Below are 23673 nucleotides of genomic sequence, written 5' to 3' on the forward strand. Positions count from 1 at the left end.
TTTTTAAAGCTGGCAAGTGTTATAGGGTTTTGACTCTTTTAGGTCATTTTAGGAATTCAGTGTTATTTAGCACGTTAACTTTATCTTAGGCAGTACCATTATTGAAGGGTTAACGCCTTCTCCATGTGTTCAGATTGCAATAGAATTATGCAAGAGAACGCGTAGAAACAATTTTCTATGCTATGCTATTATTTTTTTTAAAATCATTGCAAAATAGTAGTTGATTTTCTTCATCGATCCTTTGATCAACATCTTTCACTATGGCAGATCTTTCTTTGTAGCTTATGGTTCTTTCTTTCATTTAAAAATATATATACTGAAAATCAATTTAGAAAAAAAAGTATCTGTTCTGTAAGATATTAGAAATAGTTTTCAATTCAATAATTTATTCTGTGAAGCCTTCTAGCCGGTTCGCAGACGGAAATGCGCTTCATGGTTTCGCTAAGTCAATGAACCTACCAACCAATCTCTTTTGAATGGGCCAAACTTTACAGTCTGTATCGAACCACTGTACTTATTTCCTTTATTCAGACTACAGTTTAAGATTTATGGTCAGAAATGTAACTTGCGATTCACTGTTTAAGTGAACATCTGATTATTGCAATGAATTGAATCTGAAAAAGATGTTTAAGCTCAACTATATAAAGCTGCCGACCTTTTTTAACAAATCATTTCTTCTGATATTAGCTTTTCCAAAAGCAGAGTGATCCCAAAGTTGGGATGATTAAACTGCAACAAGTAATTACAAAATATACTAGTTTTTCAATTGAAAGGAGAAATTTTTGTGATAAATAAATAGAATTGAATGAAACACCTTCTATATATATTTAATGTATCATCTGTACACACATTTATTTGTCAATTAAAATGAAGAAATACAATAAAATGTAAAAAAAAAAAAAAAAACTATTATATTTTTTTTAAATTCTTTAGAAAAATATTCAAATCTACATATCGTTTAAAACCACGTTACAGTTCTTAATACCACACAATATTCTTTTACATGATTATTTCATTTTTAGAAAACATTTGGCAAACTTTTAGTTGTTTTTTTCTGTCCAAAATTTGCGGGCAATTTATGTACTAGTTTCTGAGCCTAATAGTTTCTGATTTTTTTTAATTATTCTTTTAACTAGGATATGAATTTTGTGTTTCAAAATGAATTACTTTATTATTTAAAAATTTACGAGTTTTTTTTTGTGTTCTTTACAAAAATTTGATATGTTGGGATTATAAATCTGCAAACTGATATATGTTTATACTATAAATGTACTATTTAAATTATTTTTTGTAGTCAATATTCCATAAATTTCTCCGGATTCTTTGTTGCTTTTTTAAAAACAATCTAAATATTAAACTACGCTATTTACAAAATAAATTAAAGATTATCGATTTTTCTCTCTTTTTCAATACAATATTATAGGATACTCAATATTTATATTATATATTTTTATTATTATTATTATTTATTTATTTTTTTACATATATAAATGTAGATATACTATATATATATATGCAAGTAGTACAAACGTGATAAATACTTAGTACATCGATAATTTAAAATGCAACATAAAATGGGAATAACAATAAAAAAAATCGAAAAATATGCCAATTCGAGCTAATATATTTTACAGTAACTTAGCGTACTAAAAGTGGATACAAAATAAAATAAATAAATATTTACTGAATATATAATATAAATAAATAATCTTTCTGCTGTATGAGAAATAAACAGAGTCAACTCTATGTTGAATAGATAAGTTGCCCTATTATATATACATAAACCCGTAATATCCGAAACGTAATCGAAATTAAATTCGAAGCAAGAAAAAATAAATAAAAAAAAAAATAAAATTGCACTGAAGACTGAATATAAAGAAAAAACTAAATTTACTTTTTGTATCTTTCTATACTTTGTCCTTAATCATTTTAAAAAGTAATTAAAAATTAAGAATGACTAGAAAATAAATTATTTGAAACTTTTTAATCATATATATATATTTATATATTATGTATATCTACTGTATTTACATGATTTTGGAATATGTATAATATATTGGCGCAATCTCTAGGTAACATGACAAATAGTACATAGAATCATGGACTGGTTTCTGAAAGGAAACTAAAAGGTTTTGTTTTACAATTTGACTTTTGAGGTCGTACAGTTTTATGAGTGTGACGTTCTGGCGATATGCAAGAAAAATGCCACCTTATCGGTAGTCTGTTGTCCGCACATATTACACGTGAACGGATCTTGATATCCATGATAACCCATATGCATTGTATACATAACAATGTCTTTAAATGATATATCACAATAACTACAGTTATAATCGTCTACTTTATTTTGAAAATCTGGTTTTTGTGGTTGTTGTGCTGGATGTTGTTCACTATCTCCATCGCAGGATTTAATATCAGGAGATTTACATGGCTGTGGTTCCACATAGATATCCGGTTTGGTAATTAATTGTTCCGGTTCTTCATCCTCGCTATGCTGTTGCAATCTAATCGCGATTCGTTCCAATTTAAACGCTTTACCTTTACGTCGGTTCTTTAATACCGGTGTTTCTGGCGGGGTGTCGTCCATACGTTGTTCGGTACAGGTCAGATCTAAAGGTGTTTTAGTTTCTTCCTTCGACGGTGACGATAGATCTGAAGCATCCGTGCTGTTCTCTTTTTCAATATTATTGTTTTTCTCATCTACTCTCATATCTTGGGCGAATGGAAATGGACTGAAACCGTTCAGTATATTATAATAAGGCATTTGAGTAGGGAGCAAACTGTAAGGATTGAATAGAGGCATTGCTGCTGCAACTTGTTGCTGTTGCTGAGACTGCTGTTGTTGCGGTTGAGGTGAACTTTGTTGGGATCGCTGTTGTGATTGAGACTGTTGCGGTGAAGTTGATCGTTGCTTGTCATGTTTGGATTTCTGCTTAGGTCCTCGTCTTGTGCCATAAACATCAACAATTGGCAATGGATTCGGTGAACCATCCGGATTTAATACCATGGCTGGACTATGACCATATTTACGTAAATGTAATTTTAAACTATGGCAATATTTTGTAGCATACGTGCAATCAGAGCATCTAAATTGATAAACGTTGCTGTGACTTTTTAAATGTGAATTTAGCATTGATTTATTAACACATGAATATGAACATTTGTCACATTTAAATGGCTTCGAACCGAAATGATTCCTTAAATGATATTCCAAATGATGTTTATATTCAGTAACAAAAGGACACTTTGGGCATGTTAATAAACGTTCTTGTTTTATATGCGATCTAGAATGTTCCCAAAATTCCAATTTTGTTACAGCGGAAAATTCACATTGTTTGCAACGAAAAGTTTTAACTTTGCCCTGGCTATTTACTTTTGGGGTATTCAAGCCTGGTTCGTCATCGCCCCACATATCTTCATCGCAGTCATGTACCACTTTCATGTGTTCTCGGAGTTTGTCACATGATTCCCCATTAAAGTCGCACATATTACATTTGGTCTCATGCGCCATTAGGTGCTCGTTAAATTGTGATCTGAAAGAATAAAAGAAAAACATTAATTAAGTGACAATAATTTTGAAACTATATTACTAAAAGTATTTCCCAAAATTCAATGCATTAATCGCATTCATTACGTCATGAAAGAAAGACGAAGACACTTCATTATAATTAAGAATAAAATACTCAGAAGTGATGAAACGGTTGATTAGAGTTTTCGAGAATGTTCCCTCAAAAACAAATTTGTTTTGATAAATACATTAAATCTAGATTTCAAAATGTTCCTACAGTGGACTCATACTTCATTAAAGATTTTAAATATTATGTTATTTCGATTTGAACATTTTCCCAACGAAAAATCGAAATGAAAGAAAATTATGGTCGATTTTATGTAATAGTTCCAACGTCAAGGAAACATAGTTTCGATATTCTGATCGAACTCTTCTTACAAATTACTAACGAATAAACTAATTTGAACAGTTGGAAAATGACTACATACCTGATATTGCAGTTGAATTCACACATTGGACACTGTAATTTTTCTTCAGGCATCATGCCAGTTCTCTGCAGAGCCATTTGTAAACGTCTAAGTGAATCTCCATTTTCATAAAATTCATTTTCTGAATTCGAACTCTGTGAGCCGCCATCTTGATTGTCATGTTTTTCTAGATGATCCACGTGATGAAGATGATGATGATTTAACGGCGAGGGTATAGAGCCAGGTGGTGTCAGGCGAGGCGAACTCTTTCCACCGTCTGACTTTGGTGTTGGTATTGGGTCAGTGGAGACGGCCGATTCTCCACTACTGCCATCGCTCACAATACCACTACATTGAGTGGTGTTCGTGGCGGTTTGTTTGGTGCTGTAGGTGTCTGGTCCTGGTGAGCTAGAGCCCGTGTATTCAGATTGTGGAGTGGGAAAACTGTAGGCAGCATTCAAGCCGGGAGGTGTCAAAGGAGATGAAAAACTGGCCTTATCACCTTTTCCGAAACCATATTCGCTCTCATCACGTGGTTCTTGTTTCTGGAATCAAAAGTCATTTTCAGTCGGTGATAACAGAGCAAGTGCTAGTTAAAATAGTGACCACCCCACTTTGTACATCTGCATCCAATCATTGATGCGCTTCTAAAACTCTTAAATTAAATTCTTATATTTGAAACAATGAAATAAATTTAAATTAACTTCTTGAATTTGCAATTTTTTAAGTTCAGTTTCTAGTGAGTGAAGTAAACATTGCGATCTGTACATGCGGCATTATGACTTACATACTTTTAGGTGATACTACATTTATTGCCGAATATTGCCATTTAAATGAGCTTGCATGCATTTAACTTTTATTAGAAACCCATGATAATGAATGTGACTAGAAAGGGATAGCTTAAGCTTCTCGCTAATGCGTCTTATAAGTATATGGTTGGATATTATTAATTAAAAATAAATATGTAATTAAAACATTAAATTTGAAGTAAATAAAGATATCCCTTCCAAGCAAATATCGGGAGAAAAATTAGGCAAATAAAAATTCAGTACACTCCCTTAAGGAAGTAAAGTAAAGTAATCGCCTATTTTTTCAGGCGGGACTTAACGTCCAACTACCATTTACTAGATGTCGAGGACGGAGGCGACTATCAAACGTACTTTACTATTTCTCATTTAACCATTAAATAAAATCCAAGGCCAACACCGGGAATCGAACCCAGTACCACAATGCATATTAGCTTTGCAGGTCTCGCCTCTTAACCGCTCGGCTACCGTGGCGCCTAGGTGTTAATTTTTTTCTTCTTTTTAGTTTTCCATCAAAAAATTCACATCAAGACAAGAAGACATCAAGTAATAACCCCATAAATATGTACTTCTACCCTTAAAGAAGTATTCAGCGATAGAATAGAATGGTGATAATTGTGATAATTGGCTCATTAAATTTAAGTAATACTATCGGAGCGAGGAATAAATCTATTTCCGCTTATAATGTTTGAAGTTATTACTTCTCAGCTTATGTGCAATTTATCAAAAAATGTGAAAAATATTTTAAAATAGTCTGATAGTTCATATGAGAGTTTATTAATTTGCCATAGTTTATTTATTATCCAAGATAGTGTACGTGAGAACTAGAATTAACAATTCGATTTCTAAAATAATCGATAGTTTTGGTCACCGCCTACTAAAACTATCTAAATTCTTGGCCAAAAACTTGAATAAAACCATCTAAAGACAAAAGAATAGCAGGCACCGATTGAAGTAAGTACAATAATGGTTTATTTCTCTCAATGTGCTTGTCACTTTACTGAACCGTTTTCCGAAAAACGGTTCCAGCGATTTTCTTCAAACTTAGTGCATTAGTTGCATCTATTTCTCTCATTAAACTTAGTGCACTAGTTGCATCTATTTCACCCGGGAAGTTCTATAGAGACAGTGAATGAGTAGACTGTTATATGTAATTAATATGTTGGACTCGATTTATAAATCGAAAGAAAAATCGTGAGTGTTCACGTTTATGTAAAGGCAGCGCCAATTATCACAATTAAGATAAAATTTTAAAATATCTTAAATATTTAGATATTGTAAGGACAATTGCATCGCATCAACTTTAAAAAATTAAGGAACTTATTTGTAATCAACATGGGCATTTAAATTAAAGACATTATCTTGCATTGTGGTTCCAACGGCGTACGAGGGTCGTTTGGAAAGTGCGTGCAAAGTCAGAGAGGTAGCACCACTGGCGCGTATCGAGGTTATGTTTAGTTAGTAGCATCTCTTGGAAGAACACACACCAAGTTTCAGCCAGATCGGTCTATTTCTTTGTGTTTGGCATTCGTTTGAATCGAGGAAGTCGAGTGATTTTCAAAAAATGGACGAAAAAGAATTTCGTGTGTTGATTAAACACTACTTTATGAAGGGCAAAACGCCTCAGGAGACTAAAGAGAAGCTTGATAAACATTATGGTGACTCTGCACCTTCGATTAGAACAGTTTATAAGTGGTTTGAAAATTTTCGGAGTGGCCATATGGGCACAAGTGACGTTGAACGTTCTGGACGCCCTGTTGAGGTTACTACTCCAGAAATCATTGATAAAATCCATGATATGGTGATGGATAACAGAAGAGTGAAGGTGCGTGAGATAGCTAGTGCTGTGGGCATCTCGAATGAACGGGTACATAATATTTTGCATCAACATTTGGACATGACAAAGCTATCCGCAAGATGGGTGCCGCGATTGCTCACGCTTGACCAAAAACGAAATCGTGTGAAGTGTTGCAAGGACGGTTTGCTGCTGTTCCAGAAGAATCCGCAGGACTTTAAGCGTCGTTTCGTCACTGTGTATGAAACATGGATACATCACTACACTCCTGAGACCAAAGAACAATCTACGAGTAAAAAAATGGGTTACCAAGGGGGAATCTGCGCCAAAAAAGGCGAAGACCGTTCCTTCGGCCGGAAAGATTATGGCGACTGTCATTTGGGATTCGCAAGGAATAATCCTCATCGACTATCTGGAAAAGGGTAAAACTATTACAGGTGCATATTATTCATCGTTATTGGACCGTTTGAAAACCGAGCTGCAAGAAAAACGCCCACGATTGGCCCACGACAACGCACCAGCTCACACCTCAGCAGTTGTGGTCGCAAAATTAATGGAAATAGGGTTCCTACTCGTTTCACATCCCCGCTATTCTACAGACTTGGCTCCCTCGGACTACTATTTGTTCGCCAATATGAAGAAATGGCTGGCGGGAAAAAGATTTTATTCAAACGAGAAGGTGATTGCAGAAACGAATGGCTATTTTTCAGACTTGGACAAATCCTATTATTCGGAAGGGATCAACAAACTAGAGCAGCGTTGGACGAAGTGTATAAGCCTAAAAGGAGACTATGTTGAAAAATAAAAAAGGTTTACCCCAAAAAATTAAGTAGTTTTTATTTTTGCACGGACTTTTCAAACGACCGTCGTATTATTTACTTTAAAAAAGATCTCAAGGGATTAAAAAAAATTACTATAATTAGTATATCTGATAAATTTTACTTACCACATTGGTTAAAGCATGATGTGCCATCCAATGGGTGTCCATATTAAGTCCAGGGAAGACACTGTGTCGTGAATCGTACTGCAGTCCACAATTCATATTAGTATTTGATTGTGCAGTCGTGTTGAATATATCGGCAGAAACTATCATCGCATCACAACTAGAAAGTAAAGAGAACATTTTACACAATGTTGGCGATTGTCTGTCATAAAAAGAGAAGTATTTTTTCGTAAATTAATGGCTGTGGGGATGAGTGAACTAGTGACAGGACGACCTAGTTATTTATTCTATGACGCTGGGCATCCCTACCATAAAACTAAACCGTTAAAATAATTTTTCTTTCAACCCTTTTTCCATCTTAGATTTTTCCTTTTTTTTGTTGTTGAAGACGACATGGGAGTGAAAGAAATGTGCCACCAGGTATAACCCGTTACCTCTCGCAATCCTAAAGGACAAAATAGAAGAAAAAAAACCTAAATAAACGGAGGTAAAACTGCTAACTCAAGCTCGAAACCGTTTAAGGGGCGGGGGTGTTACAACAGAAAGTATGCCTCGAAAATTCTTTTTATACATTTTTGCTGTTGTTGTTGTTGCAACCCTTTTGAATAATATTGGCCGTTGACATTTTGGAACAAAAGATTTTGCATGGGGGATTTCCAGATTTAAAAATTCTTGCCCTTAAGGGAATAATATAATTTGATTTTTTATTTTTACCCTTCTGTCATTCAAAAGTGTGTCTATCTATTGTTTATTCAAGTTTTGAAAGTAAACAGCATAAATTATGACTTGCTAAAAAAGCCGGAAGTAAAACTATATATTAGCACAAAGAACATGCCGATTTCTTTTACGCTAAATTTAAAATAGTAGAACATTCATGAATATATAGGTTTCGTGACCGTAAATTGTTAAACTAAGGATTCATTGATTGGCGAGGAATCGGTCAAATAAAAAAAACAAACTCGTCTTTTTGCCAACGTTTCGACAAATATATTGGTCTTCCTCAGGGCGTGCAGTTTTTGTAACTCAACCAACCCTCATAGCCACGCCCTGAAGAAGACAATATATCTGTCGAAACGTTGGCAAAAAGACGAGTTTGTTTTTTTATTTGATCGATTCCTCGCCAATCTTGAATCCTTAATAGAACATTCATTTAGTTGCTGTGGAGAATTCTATCGATTGACCCATAATTGAAATTAATCGTTTAAAAATACAGAAATTATTATAAACAATAACATTGTCTCTAATCAACAAATTTTATGATGATTAAAAGAAATATTGTGCTAATTTCAAAAAAATAATCCATCCCAAGCTCTCAACGCTTTAATTACTAAGAGCTTAGGTCGCAACATTCAAAGCTGAGAATGTTTTAGTATAATTACGGAGACCATTCGTACTGTTTTTGGCAGGACAGTACAGTTTTTTAAGACGCTGTCCTTCTTTTTTTTAAAGCATAAATGTCCTGTTTTTTATTCATTTGTACTGTTTTTCAATGAAATTTAAATTATACTCAATGAAATTAATGAAAATATGAATATTTTTTCGAAGATTTATGTATGATTTTGTTAAGATCTGATCTTCATATTGTGAAAATTAGATATATTTGTATATTATTGTCGTTAGTATAGTTTTAAAGAATGTGACAAAACCAAATTTGTTGTAATTTTAAAAGCCTGAATATTTTTTCTATTTACAAGAGTTACTATTTACATTTTGTTACTAATTAATAAGTGTATAGTGCAAGTAGTCGCTCAGTTTCGGTTGAACATGGGCCATATTATATGGTCATTGTTTTAATAACCGATCTCGTGTTATTAAACGTATTAATATTTTTTATAGTTTTTTTTTTGCTCCTTGTCCTGTTTTTTGATACAAAAATAATGGTCACCGTAAGTATAATAGTTGTTTAGTTCACACTTTTGTTTAATTTCTTATGACATTTTCAGGCCAAAATTCTTTTTAGTTCATTTTTTGGAGGAGAAAGATGTTTACGGTTCTTCCTCCATTTTATGATGCACATTTTATCATTTATAATACATTAACCATGAATAAATGAGTTAAACTCTTCTCCGGAATGACTTTAATTATGAAGAAATTTGTCTTTGGTATAATCTTTTCAATGAGTTATTCTGATATACCTACTGCTCAATAATACTGGCAATATTTCAAAGTATAGATATATATACTTTATACATAATTTGGTGTTAGTAGGAAATGGCTTTTCCGGAAATATAAAGCGTAGAGGATTTTATTATTAATCATTAAGGCGCGCAAACAACAGAAATTATTGGCGCCAGGGTATTTTTGTTACAGAATACCGGCAACCTCGGGACAATGTTCTCAAAGTTATAGACAACACTGTCCATCACCGGGCGGCGGCAGTGAGCTGCAAAGAAGCTCCCTAGGAAGGGAAAATCTAAAGGGCATACTATGGAATCCGGATAGTCCCACTACATTAAACTCACAGCTAATCCCTTTCCACATATGGAACAAAATAGTTCAAATATTGAAGCGTAACTATAGTAATAAAACTTTCCATTTAATGGGAGATATTGAAATATTTGTGTTTAAAAAGTTGAGAGGGGGTTGCAAACTTTTTCAAGAGAAAACGATTAAGAAAGATTGGAACTAGGAATTTATGGGTGGTCTCGGCTCCTCGCTTTCTTATTCTTGTCTTGTATCCATGAGAAACAGATTTACTAAAATCTTCAAAATTTAAGTTAATTAAAAAATGAAACTGTCTCACATCAGATGGTTTATTTATTTTAGTAGAATTATTAGATTAGCGTTGTAAAAACATAAGTTGCTTTTGTCCCTATTAAAAGAAATGTAAATTTCCAAAATTTTGGCTTGAATATAATAACTCTACTCTACCCAGACCAACTTCTTAGAAAGCCTTATTGAATGAAGAAAAGTTACATAATTTTCTAAGGAACAAATGCAATGGATTTTAGTTTAAATTTGAATATAAATTTTAAATAAGTAACAGAATTTTAAAATCTGCGTGTTTAAGAAAGGAACAAAAATCTATAGCTATTTCCTAATACTTGTAAATACCTAATTCCGTCTAAGATCCACTATGCGTCTGTCAGGTGACGTGAATTAGGAAGTTACCTTATATTTCACAGGAGCCGAATGCTAGGGGCCCGTATCCTACTCGACGCTGAACATGAGTACATAAATAGGTAAATTAGCTATCAATTCAGCGATATTTACTAAATAATATGCAACGAGGAAACCCGAACTCTCGATTGGCAGTAGGCCTTTTTCCGTTAGATGTGTGAATCTTAGAAAGCTTTGTCAAGATGAAGTGGCAGCATTTCACATGTTATGGGCTCTGTCTTCGCCAAAACCATTATTGTGGTTGCCACAATAGAATCTTGGTGGTTAGCCAACTCTTGCAGTACCTAATTTAACAGTTATCGACATTAAGTTCGTGTCTGTCCTCTGTAAATTGCATTACAACTATTCATTTTTTCAATTTTCCATTACGCCTACTTCTAATGATTACATTTTAGAACATTTTTATACTCTAGAAAGAGACGGAGTGAAGCTGAACTTGTTAGTATTTGGGTTAAATCGCTTTTCTAACTATAACAATGTCTTTGCGAACCATAATTCCAGAAATTAGAACGTCCCGTGAAAGAAAGAACGTTTATGGAAATAAGTTTTTTATTATGGTTATTAAAAATTGTTCTTTTTGTTTTCGATCATTTCCTATTTTTGGAAAACATTTTGGCGAAGACATTTGCATTTAAATTTCTTCAAAATTTCATTAATTTCTTAGTTTCTATGCGGTTCCATTCCGAGCGACAGAGAGAGGGAATCCTACAGTAAACCACTTTCTACAAATAAAACGCTGTATCTTTGTTGACTTTTTTACATAAACTGTATGAATCACCAGGAGCCGTTTATTTATTTATTGTACTAAATGGATAACGAACGCTAAGATAATGACCTTAATCTAAATCTCCTTTTTTTCAGTTTTTGTTCATATTCTATGTTATCTACTTACATAAAACTTGGCCAATTTCTTTGCCAGCTCTATTCATTTCTAGAGTTATGGTTCATATTGTACAAATCACTAAAAGTGGAATCTTTTCAAACATTGTTATCTAAATCAGGAGTGAAAGAAAACCAATATCTTGTATTACAAGGAATAAAAAGTTGAAAAGTTCAACAAAACCTTCTTTGAAAACGAATTAATTCCTAATGTAAGGAATCGAAATGGATATTTTTGGTCATTTGTTTCCGCCAAAACTAAAAATTATCATTGGTTTTTGAACAGTATTTAGTAACTTCGCGTTATCTTGCAACAGGCTAAGATGTATTCGATTTTCTTGAAAATGAATTCTACCATTTATCTTAAAATTTTGGTTTTTTCACTTTGTGGGCCCGGATAGCGATGAGATTTACTCCCTCCACATGGAAAATAAAAATAATAAGCAACTGAGGTCATTGGTTCACTGTTCGGTGATGGACAGTGTTGTCTGTAACGAGAGAACAAATGCAGAAAGCCGGCAATGCACTAAACTCGAAAATAGTTTAAGCAAGTAAAAACAAAATAATAATTTGGGTTGTTTTTCTTCTGCGCATTATAATTCATTATGTAACAATCATTGTCTTCATTTATGTATTCCTAACAGAATGGTGACGTTCGACTCCTTTCTAATGAGTCACTCCGGTATATATTACGATTCTAATACCTTAAAATCATATTTTTAGTCCAAAATTCTAGTATCTTAGTCAACTGGAAGAATGACTTTCACTGAACAGTTATTCCATTTTGGAGGAAGTGCAAAAGAATATATTCTCGCAATACTATAAACTATCTCCCAAGAAAAAATGATTAGACTGCCGAGGGCTATCCTGGTTCCTTATTTTTTTTAAAATTGAGGCCATCAACATCTGAGTTGTTTTAAAGAGCAGTGCAGATCTTCAGAAAGTATTCTATCGTTGCAGACAACAACTGTCCATCACCGGAAATGAGCTGCAAGAAGCTCCTATGGCGGGAGTCCAGCGAGGAAGACAGTAACATTATCACAAGGTAATTCATTCCCTTCATAAAGTTGAAAGTAAACATTTTTTGCTAATTTCTAACTTTAAGGTATTTTTAATAAGAATGCTAGAAAAAAAGTCGCGTGGTTACACCAGATTGGTGATCTTCCGAGAACCTACTAAGATTACGGATCGACGGACAGACCATTCTTTAAAGGAGATTCTTAACGGAAAATACCAACATAAACCTAGTAATGAAAATTTTACACTTATAACATAACACCGTCAGTAAAAACAACAATATCTCTAAATTTACAATTAATAACATCTAAAGAATGGGAAGCCACAAAAGAAAATAAGCATACAACTCGATACGAATCATAAAACGTAACGAAACATTTTTTTTAAAAGAAAAATATAAACATATCTAGTGATATTTGAAACAGTTCAAAGGAGAGAAGGAATAAGCCTGGTGAAATTGGAGTAGAGAAGTATTTCTATTATTGTAAAGGGAACATTTTTCCTATAAGAAAGTCGGTCACGGAGTGGCCCTTTAAAAAAAAAAAAGTTTAAAAAGAGATTTTGAGGGTGGAAAAAAAAAAGAAATGTAAGGACCTGCCAAAAACTTTCTAAAAATTAGGCAATTGTATATTTTGCGTAAGGGCGAGCCTCTTCTATTGTACTTTACTAGCTAATGTTAGGTAAAAAAAGAAAGAAGTAAACTAGGGGATGAGAAAGCAGGGAGCTGGCTTGGGTCTTCACTGTTAAAAAGGTAACCCACCATTGGCAGATAGGAGGAAGAAAAAAAATGCAATACAATAAGTTTGCAGGTTGACCCAGAACTTTCACTCAGAATTTTTACGTAATGTTACATGAATAAAAAAAGTCAAGTGTAACTGGAAATAGAGGGGCGCGGAATTTTTTTTTTTTGTCACTAACTGTAGTAACAATTCATGCACAAATTAGGGTCTTGTTTTTTTTTTTTACTTTTTATCCCAAATAAAAAAATACAGAATCAAAAGGGGGTGGCAACTGCGATGGAAGGTGATGGAACAAAGAGCGCATGCGTTGCGGGGGTGTAATGTCACCGCCTCCGCTTTCTAAATGGCACAAAAAGTAAATAAAATCGCAAGAATCTGGTCAGTTACTTGTTATTGCATAAAAATAGTTTTTAAAAAAATGTTAATTAAACAATATTATAAAATAACGCACCACTGTCACAACTAAAGATGTTAATAAACAAATAAATAGCCAATTAAATAAATTTCAAATAATATTTAATCCAACAATGTAATAAAAGAAATCAATTTAAACATTTTGAAATCCATTTAATATGCGACAATTGTTATTTGATTGATTATTTTGTTATAAAAATTGCAAGTTAAAAAACTAAATTTCAATCGCTGCATACACTTACTTCATTTTTAGATTTGTACACATTTTATCATATTACATTCATCTCAATATCCTGTTTAGATTGATTTCACTTTATTCAATTGAAGAATCTAGAATTAGAATCTGTCGCACAAATCTACAAATTCTTTAACTAAATTTTCTTAAAATAAAAATAAATATGTAGAAAATACAAAATTCGCTTACCAGGATAACTGGCGACCTAAGTTGTGTTACAGTTGATAAGAATTATATTTTTTTTAGTAATAAAATTCCTTTTTTAATTAAATAATGTCACCCACAAGATAAATAAATTTATTATAAAAAAAAATAAAGATAAAATGAAAACCAAAAAACAGAATGAAGTAAATTTTCACAAAAATATTCTGATAACACGGAACGTATTTAGCTGTTGAACAGAAAAACTAAAACTAGCGGGTAAAAATTGCCTGGACCTACCTTACCCTCTTCGGCCAGAAATCCTCCCCACCAAACTAGGGGAAGGAATAGACTCCTCCTATCCCCACCACTCAGTTCTCAGTCTCAAATAACAAGGGAGTTTACTCTTTCTTCGCCAGTGTGTGGGTCTATGGTAGCGATCTGTGTCACTGTGTGTGTGTGTGTGATAGAGTAAGGATCCCTCTTCATTCTTAGTATTCAACCCTTTCTGATTTAACGTTTATTTAATAAACTTAAAACTTTGTTTTCTTTTATTACAGATGAACAATAAAATCTAAAGAAAAATGTCATGTTTTCGCTTGAGGTAGAAACTATCCAAAAGTAATCATAAAACTATTAACAACAGTTCTTACTGTCTGTAATATGCGTCACTTTTTTGGAATTCGAAAATGAAATAAATAACCTAACCATTTTATTTGAAAAATACCTTATACATCACCTTTATATAACATTAAAGCGGATATTGCTGGCGTAAAACAGGAAATCTAAAATGTGACTTGATCACAAGACTTTCCATAACCAAGTAATAAAATTACAAAATATTAAATAACATTTTAATAAGTAATTCAAGACAAAATATGTAAAAAATCAAACACAAAACCCTAAAACTAATTCTTAAAACAAATTTCAAGACCAACATTATCTTCTGTGACCATTACCTCAGAATCCTTCCAGACTTATCTGTGTTATACTCTAAAGAATCTTTAGTTTTGTAATCTGATTTCATTTCTTGTATAATACCAGGAGTTGTATTTCTATCTACACAACTATATAGGCCCCACGGTAGCCGAGCGGTTAAGAGGTGAGACCTGTAAAGTTAATATGTATTATGGTACTGGGTTCGATTCCCCCGGTCATAGGTCTTGGATTTTATTTATAGATCTATAAAATAAATTTACAGTAAAGTATGATTACTAGTCGCCTCCGTCCACGACACCTAATTTGGTAGTTGGACGTAAAGCCCCGCCTGAAAAAAAATAGGCAATTACTTTACTTCACTTTGCTTTTACTTTACCCAACCATAAGGGCAATCTCAGGATTTTGTTTTGCCAAAAAATAAACACATCCTCCCGTCCAAGAATCATTCTTGTACATCTAGATCTAAGACAGGGACGTGACCCAATCCGTTCAGGCAGGAAGCTGTGATTCACATGAAGCGCTGATAAATAATTTTCATCGAATTCTTCATTAAAGGAAGAAATTACGTGCAGCACTATATTAGGGAAGTTTGACGCCCACAAAGAAATTTTGTTGTCATAGAGAGACAGAGAAAAAAAGAGTGGTTCTTGCGGAGAATTTGTAGAAAATGATGAAACTTTACAGTTTCGATCCTAAGAGATGAGGCAATCTAAGAGCCAGCAGTCTTCGACTTGCACATATAGACTTGCAAATAACGCATGCTGTCCAGCCATTCATATCTAATAACTATGAATGGATATTTTGAACAAATTACCAGATTTTCTTAATCGAGCCTCTTCTCAAGAAGGCCATTTAGGGTATCATTGTTTCATATTGTGTCAGAAAAATGGTAAAAATGCCATACCTACGCTGGAGGAAGCGCGCAAAAGAATTTAAATTTTGCTTAAGCAGCTAGTTATCTTATATTTTAAAATCTTGCTAAAATAAATTGGTAGAAGATACTAAAATATATGGGTAATGGGTATAATTTTGGAACGCAATTTACACCGAAGATGAAGTGAAAAGATATAAGTAATTTGAACAATATGAAACGCGAATAAAAAGATGGTAGCTATTCTTGACCAGTTATTAATACATAATATATTTTTTAGAAATGGTCAAAATTCAATATTCCTTAACAATTAAAATCAAGATATATTTAAATCATAACTAAGGATTCAAGATTGGCGAGGAATCGATCAAATAAAAAACAAACACGTCTTTTTGCCGAACGTTTCGACAAATATATTGTCTTCTTCAGGGCGTGGCCATGCGGGTTGGTTGAGTTACAGAAAATAATGACCGATTCCTCGCCAATCTTGAATCTTTAGTTTAACAATTCACGGTCACGAAGTCCTATATATTCTTAAATCATAACGTCTACCCAACTGTTTTACTTTGTTATTTCTTCATTAAAAGACACTACTTCTTGGAAAGCATGCTTACCATAAAACTGCTTCTTTTTTGTTTACAAAAGCATAAAGTAAAGTAAGTAAATTAACCATCAATTTTTTTTTTTAGGCGAAACTTAACATCTAACTACCCAATTAGGTGTCTTGGAAGGTGCCGGAAGCACAAACTTAACTGTTAGCATTTACCCGGATTTCGAACTGGGGCTCTCCAATCCACAGCCACATAAACACTGCAGCAGGCTTGAAAATAAATCTTTAATAAATTTTTTGCTTTAATAATCCTGAAACAGTTGGTTTGTAGATCAATTTTCCACCTTAAGACTGTTTTCTATCTTTTTCTCACTTCTGCTGAGGTAGAGTTTAAAAGTTTGCAAGTCCAGTCATCTTAATATAAATCAAAACTTATAATTGATGTACACATTGTACACTAAACGCACAACTAAATTAAATTTGCCGAAATGTTATTATTAATATTGGCCTCATTGGTAACTTTAATGCAAGTACATGTTTTCATTATGTGTACCTTCTTTTGTGTAATTATAATAACATTTTAATTGTAATTCAAAAATTAAAAAAATAATTACAAATTTATAAAATGATTTCTAGTTGTTTACTACAATAAAGAAAAGGTGTTTACAATTCATATTAATTAATCTTATTGTATTTATATATATTTAATGTCTTGATTTTCCCTCGTGGAAAAACCGATGACACCATTTTATAGATAATTATTTTTAAACCATTGTCTAAATCAAGTCAAAAATTTTTGTTTAATTCTCCCGTTATTAGAAAGGGCTTAAATGTTGTATTAATAGAGAAAACAAATGTGCTATTTTTAAAGTTTCCAAAGAGAAAGGGGGTCTTTAATTTTAAAGAAATAAATTCTCTACCACTTTTACGAAATGAAAGTGGCTTTATAAAAGTTTAATACCAGAATTACGGCTAATGGAGGGCGGGCGAACTTTCCAAGTAAAGGAGGTAATTGTGTCTTCTTTTTTAAACTATTAATTGAAACCTTCATTTAACACTTACAGTATTTCCTCTTTATTATATGACTTTTTTTCTCTGTTTAATCTTACATCCTTTTCGCCACCACACAGGTAAAAAAAACAACAACAAAAAGCACTATTCTATTTCAGGTAGAGGATCCAGCGTGAAAGGGAAACCATAACAATAGGAGATACCACAGATTCAAAGAAATCATTTACCACAAGAGTTCGAAGAATGGAGGTGCTCTATTGCAGTTTGTTTCATTTATTGGGCCACACTTTTCTTTATTCTTTTTAGATTTAACTTTTTCACGAAGTTTATTTCTCTTCAGCAGAGAAAATATGCTTTTATGGCATATTTCTTGAATTGAGTTTTCAAGTTTAGGAAAAATGGTTCACAAAATGGGCTATCAAACTGGACGAAACTTTAATCTCAAAACATTACTTTCACTCTTCGACGCATCACTCTTCCTCCTGTCTTTTACAATTTAATTTCTTTACCAACGTAGTCTTGGGCTTTAACTTGACAGAAGACTTACATGAAATCCTCATACTCGATTTAAAGAGAACAGAACTCAACAGACTCTTCCGACAACTGAAAAGACTAATCGACAACAGATCAAAACTCACTCTAGACAACAAAAGACTTATTAGTGTAAGTATATTAAAGCCAGTCTGGGGCTTATGGCATCGAACTGTGAATTGCAATCAAACGCTCAAATCTGCAAAGGATCCAGTCCTTGCAGTCTAAAATTCTTCGCTCTATAGTAAACGCACCTTTCTACGTCACCAATCAAACCATTCACACAGACTTGAACATTCCTTTCGTCCCACAATTGGCTAAAACACGATACAGAAAATTCCATCTTAACATTCAATCTCATCACAATCCACTTGTACAACATCTATCTTCCAGAACATTTCCAGACAATACTTCTAGACGTCTTAAAAGACAGGGTGGCTTCGCGATCTCCTCTCTGTGATGTCGAGAATCAGTAGAATCAGTAAAATGTTATTGGAGTGTTACCGCTGGGTAACTTCTCCACTATGATATGTGTGATATGTTGCTTATTGTTACCCTTGTTACTTATAACGCAATGCGTTGATTGTAACTAAATAAATGATTAAAAAAAAAAGAAGAGTTTTGAAGTCACATGACTTTTTTTTAATTGCTAAAAAAATACTTTTTTGGACTATTTACGGCGTAAAACAGGAAATCTAAAATGTGACTTGATCACAAGACTTTAAATAACATTTTAATAAGTAATAAAAGAGAAAATATGTAAAATAATCAATCACAAATCCCACATCTATTCCTATGCGTTACGAAGTTCCAGTCATTCGTGAAAAATTCGTGAAAAAACAGAAAGAAGAAATGAAGTGCCATCATTAGATTGGCAGCATAATTCTGTCCTAAAACATTATAACAAAAATAAAACAACAGGACACAAAATTTGTTTGTATAATTGAAATTTTAAATGTGGTATTTTTGATTTCAGTCGTCATGGTCAGAGTCTGCCATGTCCAAACCTTTGTACTCTTTTAGCTCTCAGATATTGTGAATATTTCCAACCCTTAGCAGCTCATAATTTTTGGAAGACTACAGAAACTTAGCGTAAAAGAAAAGCACAAAAAATTTCTCGAATGAAATTGGTCCAGGAACAGATAAATTTGAACTAACTGACTTGATCTAACTGATTTGATTCTGTCCCTAGTGATTTACTAAGAACTAATTTTTTTAAAAGAAATATAATTAGTTAAAAACAATTTTATAGTAATAAATGAATTCAGAATATATCCAGGAATTATTCGAAAATGCGAATCGATATTCTGAAATCACAATAAAAGCTTTAGAATTAAAAAAAAGTTAAAAATTTCTGGCAATTAATTCGTTTAATCAAATAACAACTTACGAGGGTCGTTCGAAAAGTCCGTGCAAAAATAAAAACTACTTAATTTTTTGGGGTAAACCTTTTTTATTTTTCAACATAGTCTCCTTTTAGGCTTATACACTTCGTCCAATGCTGCTCTAGTTTGTTGATCCCTTCCGAATAATAGGATTTGTCCAAGTCTGAAAAATAGCCATTCGTTTCTGCAATCACCTCCTCGTTTGAATAAAATCTTTTTCCCGCCAGCCATTTCTTCATTTTGGGGAACAAATAGTAGTCCGAGGGAGCCAAGTCTGGAGAATAGGGGGGATGTGAAACGAGTTGGAACTCTATTTCCATTAATTTTGCGACCACAACTGCTGAGGTGTGAGCTGGTGCGTTGTCGTGATGGAAAAGGACTTTTTTGTGGGCCAATCGTGGGCGTTTTTCTTGCAGCTCGGTTTTCAAACGGTCCAATAACGATGAATAATATGCACCTGTAATAGTTTTACCCTTTTCTAGATAGTCGATGAGGATTATTCCTTGCGAATCCCAAAAGACAGTCGCCATAAACTTTCCGGCTGAAGGAACGGTCTTCGCCTTTTTTGGCGCAGATTCCCCCTTGGTAACCCGTTGTTTAGATTGTTCTTTGGTCTCAGGAGTGTAGTGATGTATCCATGTTACATCCACAGTGACGAAACGACGCTTAAACTCCTGCGGATTCTTCTGGAACAGCTGCAAACCGTCCTTGCAACACTTCACACGATTTCGTTTTTGGTCAAGCGTGAGCAATCGCGGCACCCATCTTGCGGATAGCTTTGTCATGTCCAAATGTTGATGCAAAATAATATGTACCCGTTCATTCGAGATGCCCATAGCACTAGCAATCTCACGCACCTTCACTAACGTCCAATAACGATGAATAATATGCACCTGTAATAGTTTTACCCTTTTCTAGATAGTCGATGAGGATTATTCCTTGCGAATCCCAAAAGACAGTCGCCATAATCTTTCCGGCTGAAGGAACGGTCTTCGCCTTTGTCATCCATCACCATATCATGGATTTTATCAATGATTCTGGAGTAGTAACCTCAACAGGGCGTCCAGAACGTTCAGCGTCACTTGTGCCCATATGGCCACTCCGAAAATTTTGAAACCACTTATAAACTGTTCTAATCGAAGGTGCAGAGTCACCATAATGTTTATCAAGCTTCTCTTTAAGTCTCCTGAGGCGTTTTGACTTTCATAAAATAGTGTTTAATCAACACACGAAATTCTTTTTCGTCCATTTTTTGAAAATCACTCGACTTCCTCGATTCAAACGAATGCCAAACACAAAGAAATAGACCGATCTGGCTGAAACTTGGTGTGTGTTCTTCCAAGAGATGCTACTAACTAAACATAACCTCGATAAGCGCCAGTAGTGCTATCTCTCTGACTTTGCACGGACTTTTCAAACGACCCACGTATGTTATCTAATATTTAGATCATATTATAGAACGGATTTAGCATATTTATATAATTTTAAGTAGCTGCACTGAAATTGCTTTTCTCTTCAGAGAAAAAAAAATCAACTTTACTCCCTTAGAAAGGAGAAAAAGAATGAGTGATAGAGAAGTGCAACTTTCTACTTTGATTTTAGGTGAAATAATTGTTACGTTATTACACTGTTGCAGAAAAATAAAGTTCATGCAACAAAAATAACTTCCACAGCAAACAAGCAACAGTAATTTCAACATTAAACGGTACAAATACATAACAAACATTTCAACAATCGACGAATCATCTTAAAATCATGTGGAAGTGTTACTTCTAAATTTAAATTTTTTTTTTTTTTTCACTAAATTGAGATTTAAATTTTAAAAAAATGAAGTGTAGGCAAGTACGAGGTCTGTAAATTAAGTAATGAGACTGATTTTTTAAGTTTTTTTTTAATTCAAGAAGAATTACAATTCTATATTGTTACCTTCAAAATAACTTCCTTCTGAAGCCACACAGCGCTAGAGACGTTTCTTCCACTCCTCATAGCAGTGCTCGAACTCCGATACTGGAATAGCCTTCAGCTGGTCGGTTACAGCCGTTTAAATGTTTTCGACTGTCACAAAATGAGTTCCCTTCAGGTGATTTTTCAACTTCGGGAAGAGAAAAAAAGTCACAAGGACTCAAGTCAGGCGAATAAGGAAACTGAGGAGCCACAGGAATGTTTTTATTGTCCAAAAACTAGTTTATTGAAATTGCTGTGTGACAAGGAGCATTATCGTGATGCAACACCCACTTGTTCTTGATGTTTGATCTGTCACACGAATGACCCTTTTTTTTTCGAAGTTTTTCAAGAACCTCTCGGTAAAAGTGTTGATTGACCACCTTGAGGTAGAAACTCTTTGTGGACGATTCCGTGGATATCGAAAAAACAAATCAGCATGTATTTGATCTTCTACTTCACCATCCTTGCTTTTTTTTTGGGCCTTGGAGAGGTTGAAGTGTCGTCACTCCATGCTCTGGTGCTTGGTTTCTGGGTCGTACTCTTCCCGAAAATGAAAAATCACCTCAAGGGAACTCATTTTGGGATAGTCGAAAACATTCAAACGGCTGTAACCGACCAGCTGAAGGCTATTCCAGTATCGGAGTTCGAGCACTGCTATGAGGAGTGGAAGAAACGTCTCCAGCGCTGTGTGGCTTCAGAAGGAAGTTATCTTGAAGGTGACAGTATAGAATTGTAATTCTTTTTGAATAAAAAAATTTAAAAAAATCAGTCTCATTACTTAATTTACAGGCCTCGTAAGTATTTAGGCTTAAATTATGCTTAATAAGTTTAAATAAAGAATAAGAAACTTGTAAATAGAACTGTAATATACAAAAATAACAAATTTAAAAAAAGAAATGTTACGTATGTCATAAGTAAGGAACGGATTTTTATGTATTTAAAAATGCCAAATATTTAATTAAAATATACATTTATTTTCGTCAATTATGTGGAAAATATGTGATTTTCTTAAAATATTTTCTGGAATATTTAAGTAAAATGAACATTTTTTTTTATGAAAATGGAATTGTTTTTTTTTGGGGGGGGGCAAGTTATGATGATTTATACAAGAAAAGAACATTTTTACTATTTATAAAAAGATGTGTTAAATTTTCAATTTTGAAAACTTCACTCTTCGAAATTGTTTGCAACCGCATGAAATCTTTATAGATATCTTCCAGGTAGTTTTTCCGCAGAGTACTCTCGTCAGGCATTTTTTCCCAATATAGGTCTGTAAGAATCCTTTGAAATGAGGATTTTTAAGTTTGTGGAAAGGGATATCTGCTCTAACCAAAGCCCGACACAGATCTGTACTCAGAGTAGACTTACTTGATGATGGAGATGTAAGGAAGGCTTGATAGGACGTCCTCTCTTTCTTTCTGTTTTTATTCTCTATGTGCGATCCGGTGGCAATATGTTGGGTGACTTGGGAACGTTGAGAGCAAGAAACACGCTTGTCACAAGCTGTGCAGTACAAAATGTCTCCATCACTTCGAAAAAAGTTCTGCTGGAAACTCGCGAAGATATTTAGCAACCAGTTGTTTGTTTGAGGCCGATGTTCGTGGCATTTCACCCAAAAAAGAATACACTAAGTGACCGAACGAAATGAATTGGACACTTCAACGAACGAGCTGAAAGAACAGAAAACGTCAGACAACTTCAAAGAACTAACAAGTGCCCGTCACTGTTTAGCAGCATTCTGTGTAAATTACAATAACCATTGTACCCACTGTGATTCACAGCCCTACAGTCTGTGGTTCACAGTTCCTGTCAACCACCTCCCAATTATGAAAATATGCCCAAAATGAAAAATATGTACATATTTTGATTAAATATGTAGAAATATTTATTTATTTTAATCAAATATGTATAAATATGCGATAACATCCAAATATGTGGAAATATGTGAAATAAAAGTAGACTCAAACGGCTTAAAAAGTGTCAGTATGAATACTTCTAGTTGAAAAACGTCTGTAAATTGCCTAGAAAAAAATATGTAAATACATACGAATCCGTTCCCTAGTCATAAGTATACGTAAGTCTTTCTTAGATGGTTCATTGCCTAATTAACAAATTGAATAATCTATTTAGAATTGAATCAGAGATAGAATTTCTTTAGGTAAATTTGAAATTGAAAAAGTTTTTTTTGTCCAGTACAGACTCCAAATCCTTTCTCTTATTTTTGGCCCTGGTGTCAAACATGCGAACCCACATACAAACACGCCTAATTCAGAAACTCCACTAGTTTCCGGTTCTTTTAATGCAAAAAGTTTACTGGCCGCCTGGCTGGTACTCATTAAGCCTTGAGTTTGCCCACGAGTCCTTCCAAAACAGGAAG

At 33.6% G+C, this 23673-nt stretch overlaps 1 protein-coding gene across 3 annotated transcripts in view; it reads right to left on the minus strand.

The window, feature by feature from the left end:
- Positions 1–817: 817 nt before the first annotated feature.
- The window catches only part of LOC141454071 (protein hunchback-like), a 28597-nt gene continuing 5741 nt past the window's right edge, over positions 818–23673 (minus strand). Inside the window, exons 1-4 of one of the 3 annotated variants that reach the window (XM_074127871.1) lie at positions 15025–15151; positions 7523–7679; positions 3997–4520; positions 818–3533 (exon numbers count right to left, since the gene is read on the minus strand). In XM_074127871.1, the coding sequence (XP_073983972.1) occupies positions 2168–3533; positions 3997–4520; positions 7523–7679; positions 15025–15092 (2115 nt within the window). In that variant the 5' untranslated portion in view covers positions 15093–15151 and the 3' untranslated portion in view covers positions 818–2167. Of the gene's footprint in view, positions 3534–3996; positions 4521–7522; positions 7680–14113; positions 14323–15024; positions 15152–23673 lie in introns of those variants that run through there. The other 2 variants (XM_074127874.1, XM_074127872.1) reach the window with 2 other exon arrangements.

The sequence above is a fragment of the Rhodnius prolixus genome, unplaced genomic scaffold (genome assembly GCF_049639745.1).
Source record: "Rhodnius prolixus isolate KJV_2025 unplaced genomic scaffold, Rpr scaffold_9, whole genome shotgun sequence".
Lineage (NCBI taxonomy): Eukaryota > Metazoa > Arthropoda > Insecta > Hemiptera > Reduviidae > Rhodnius > Rhodnius prolixus.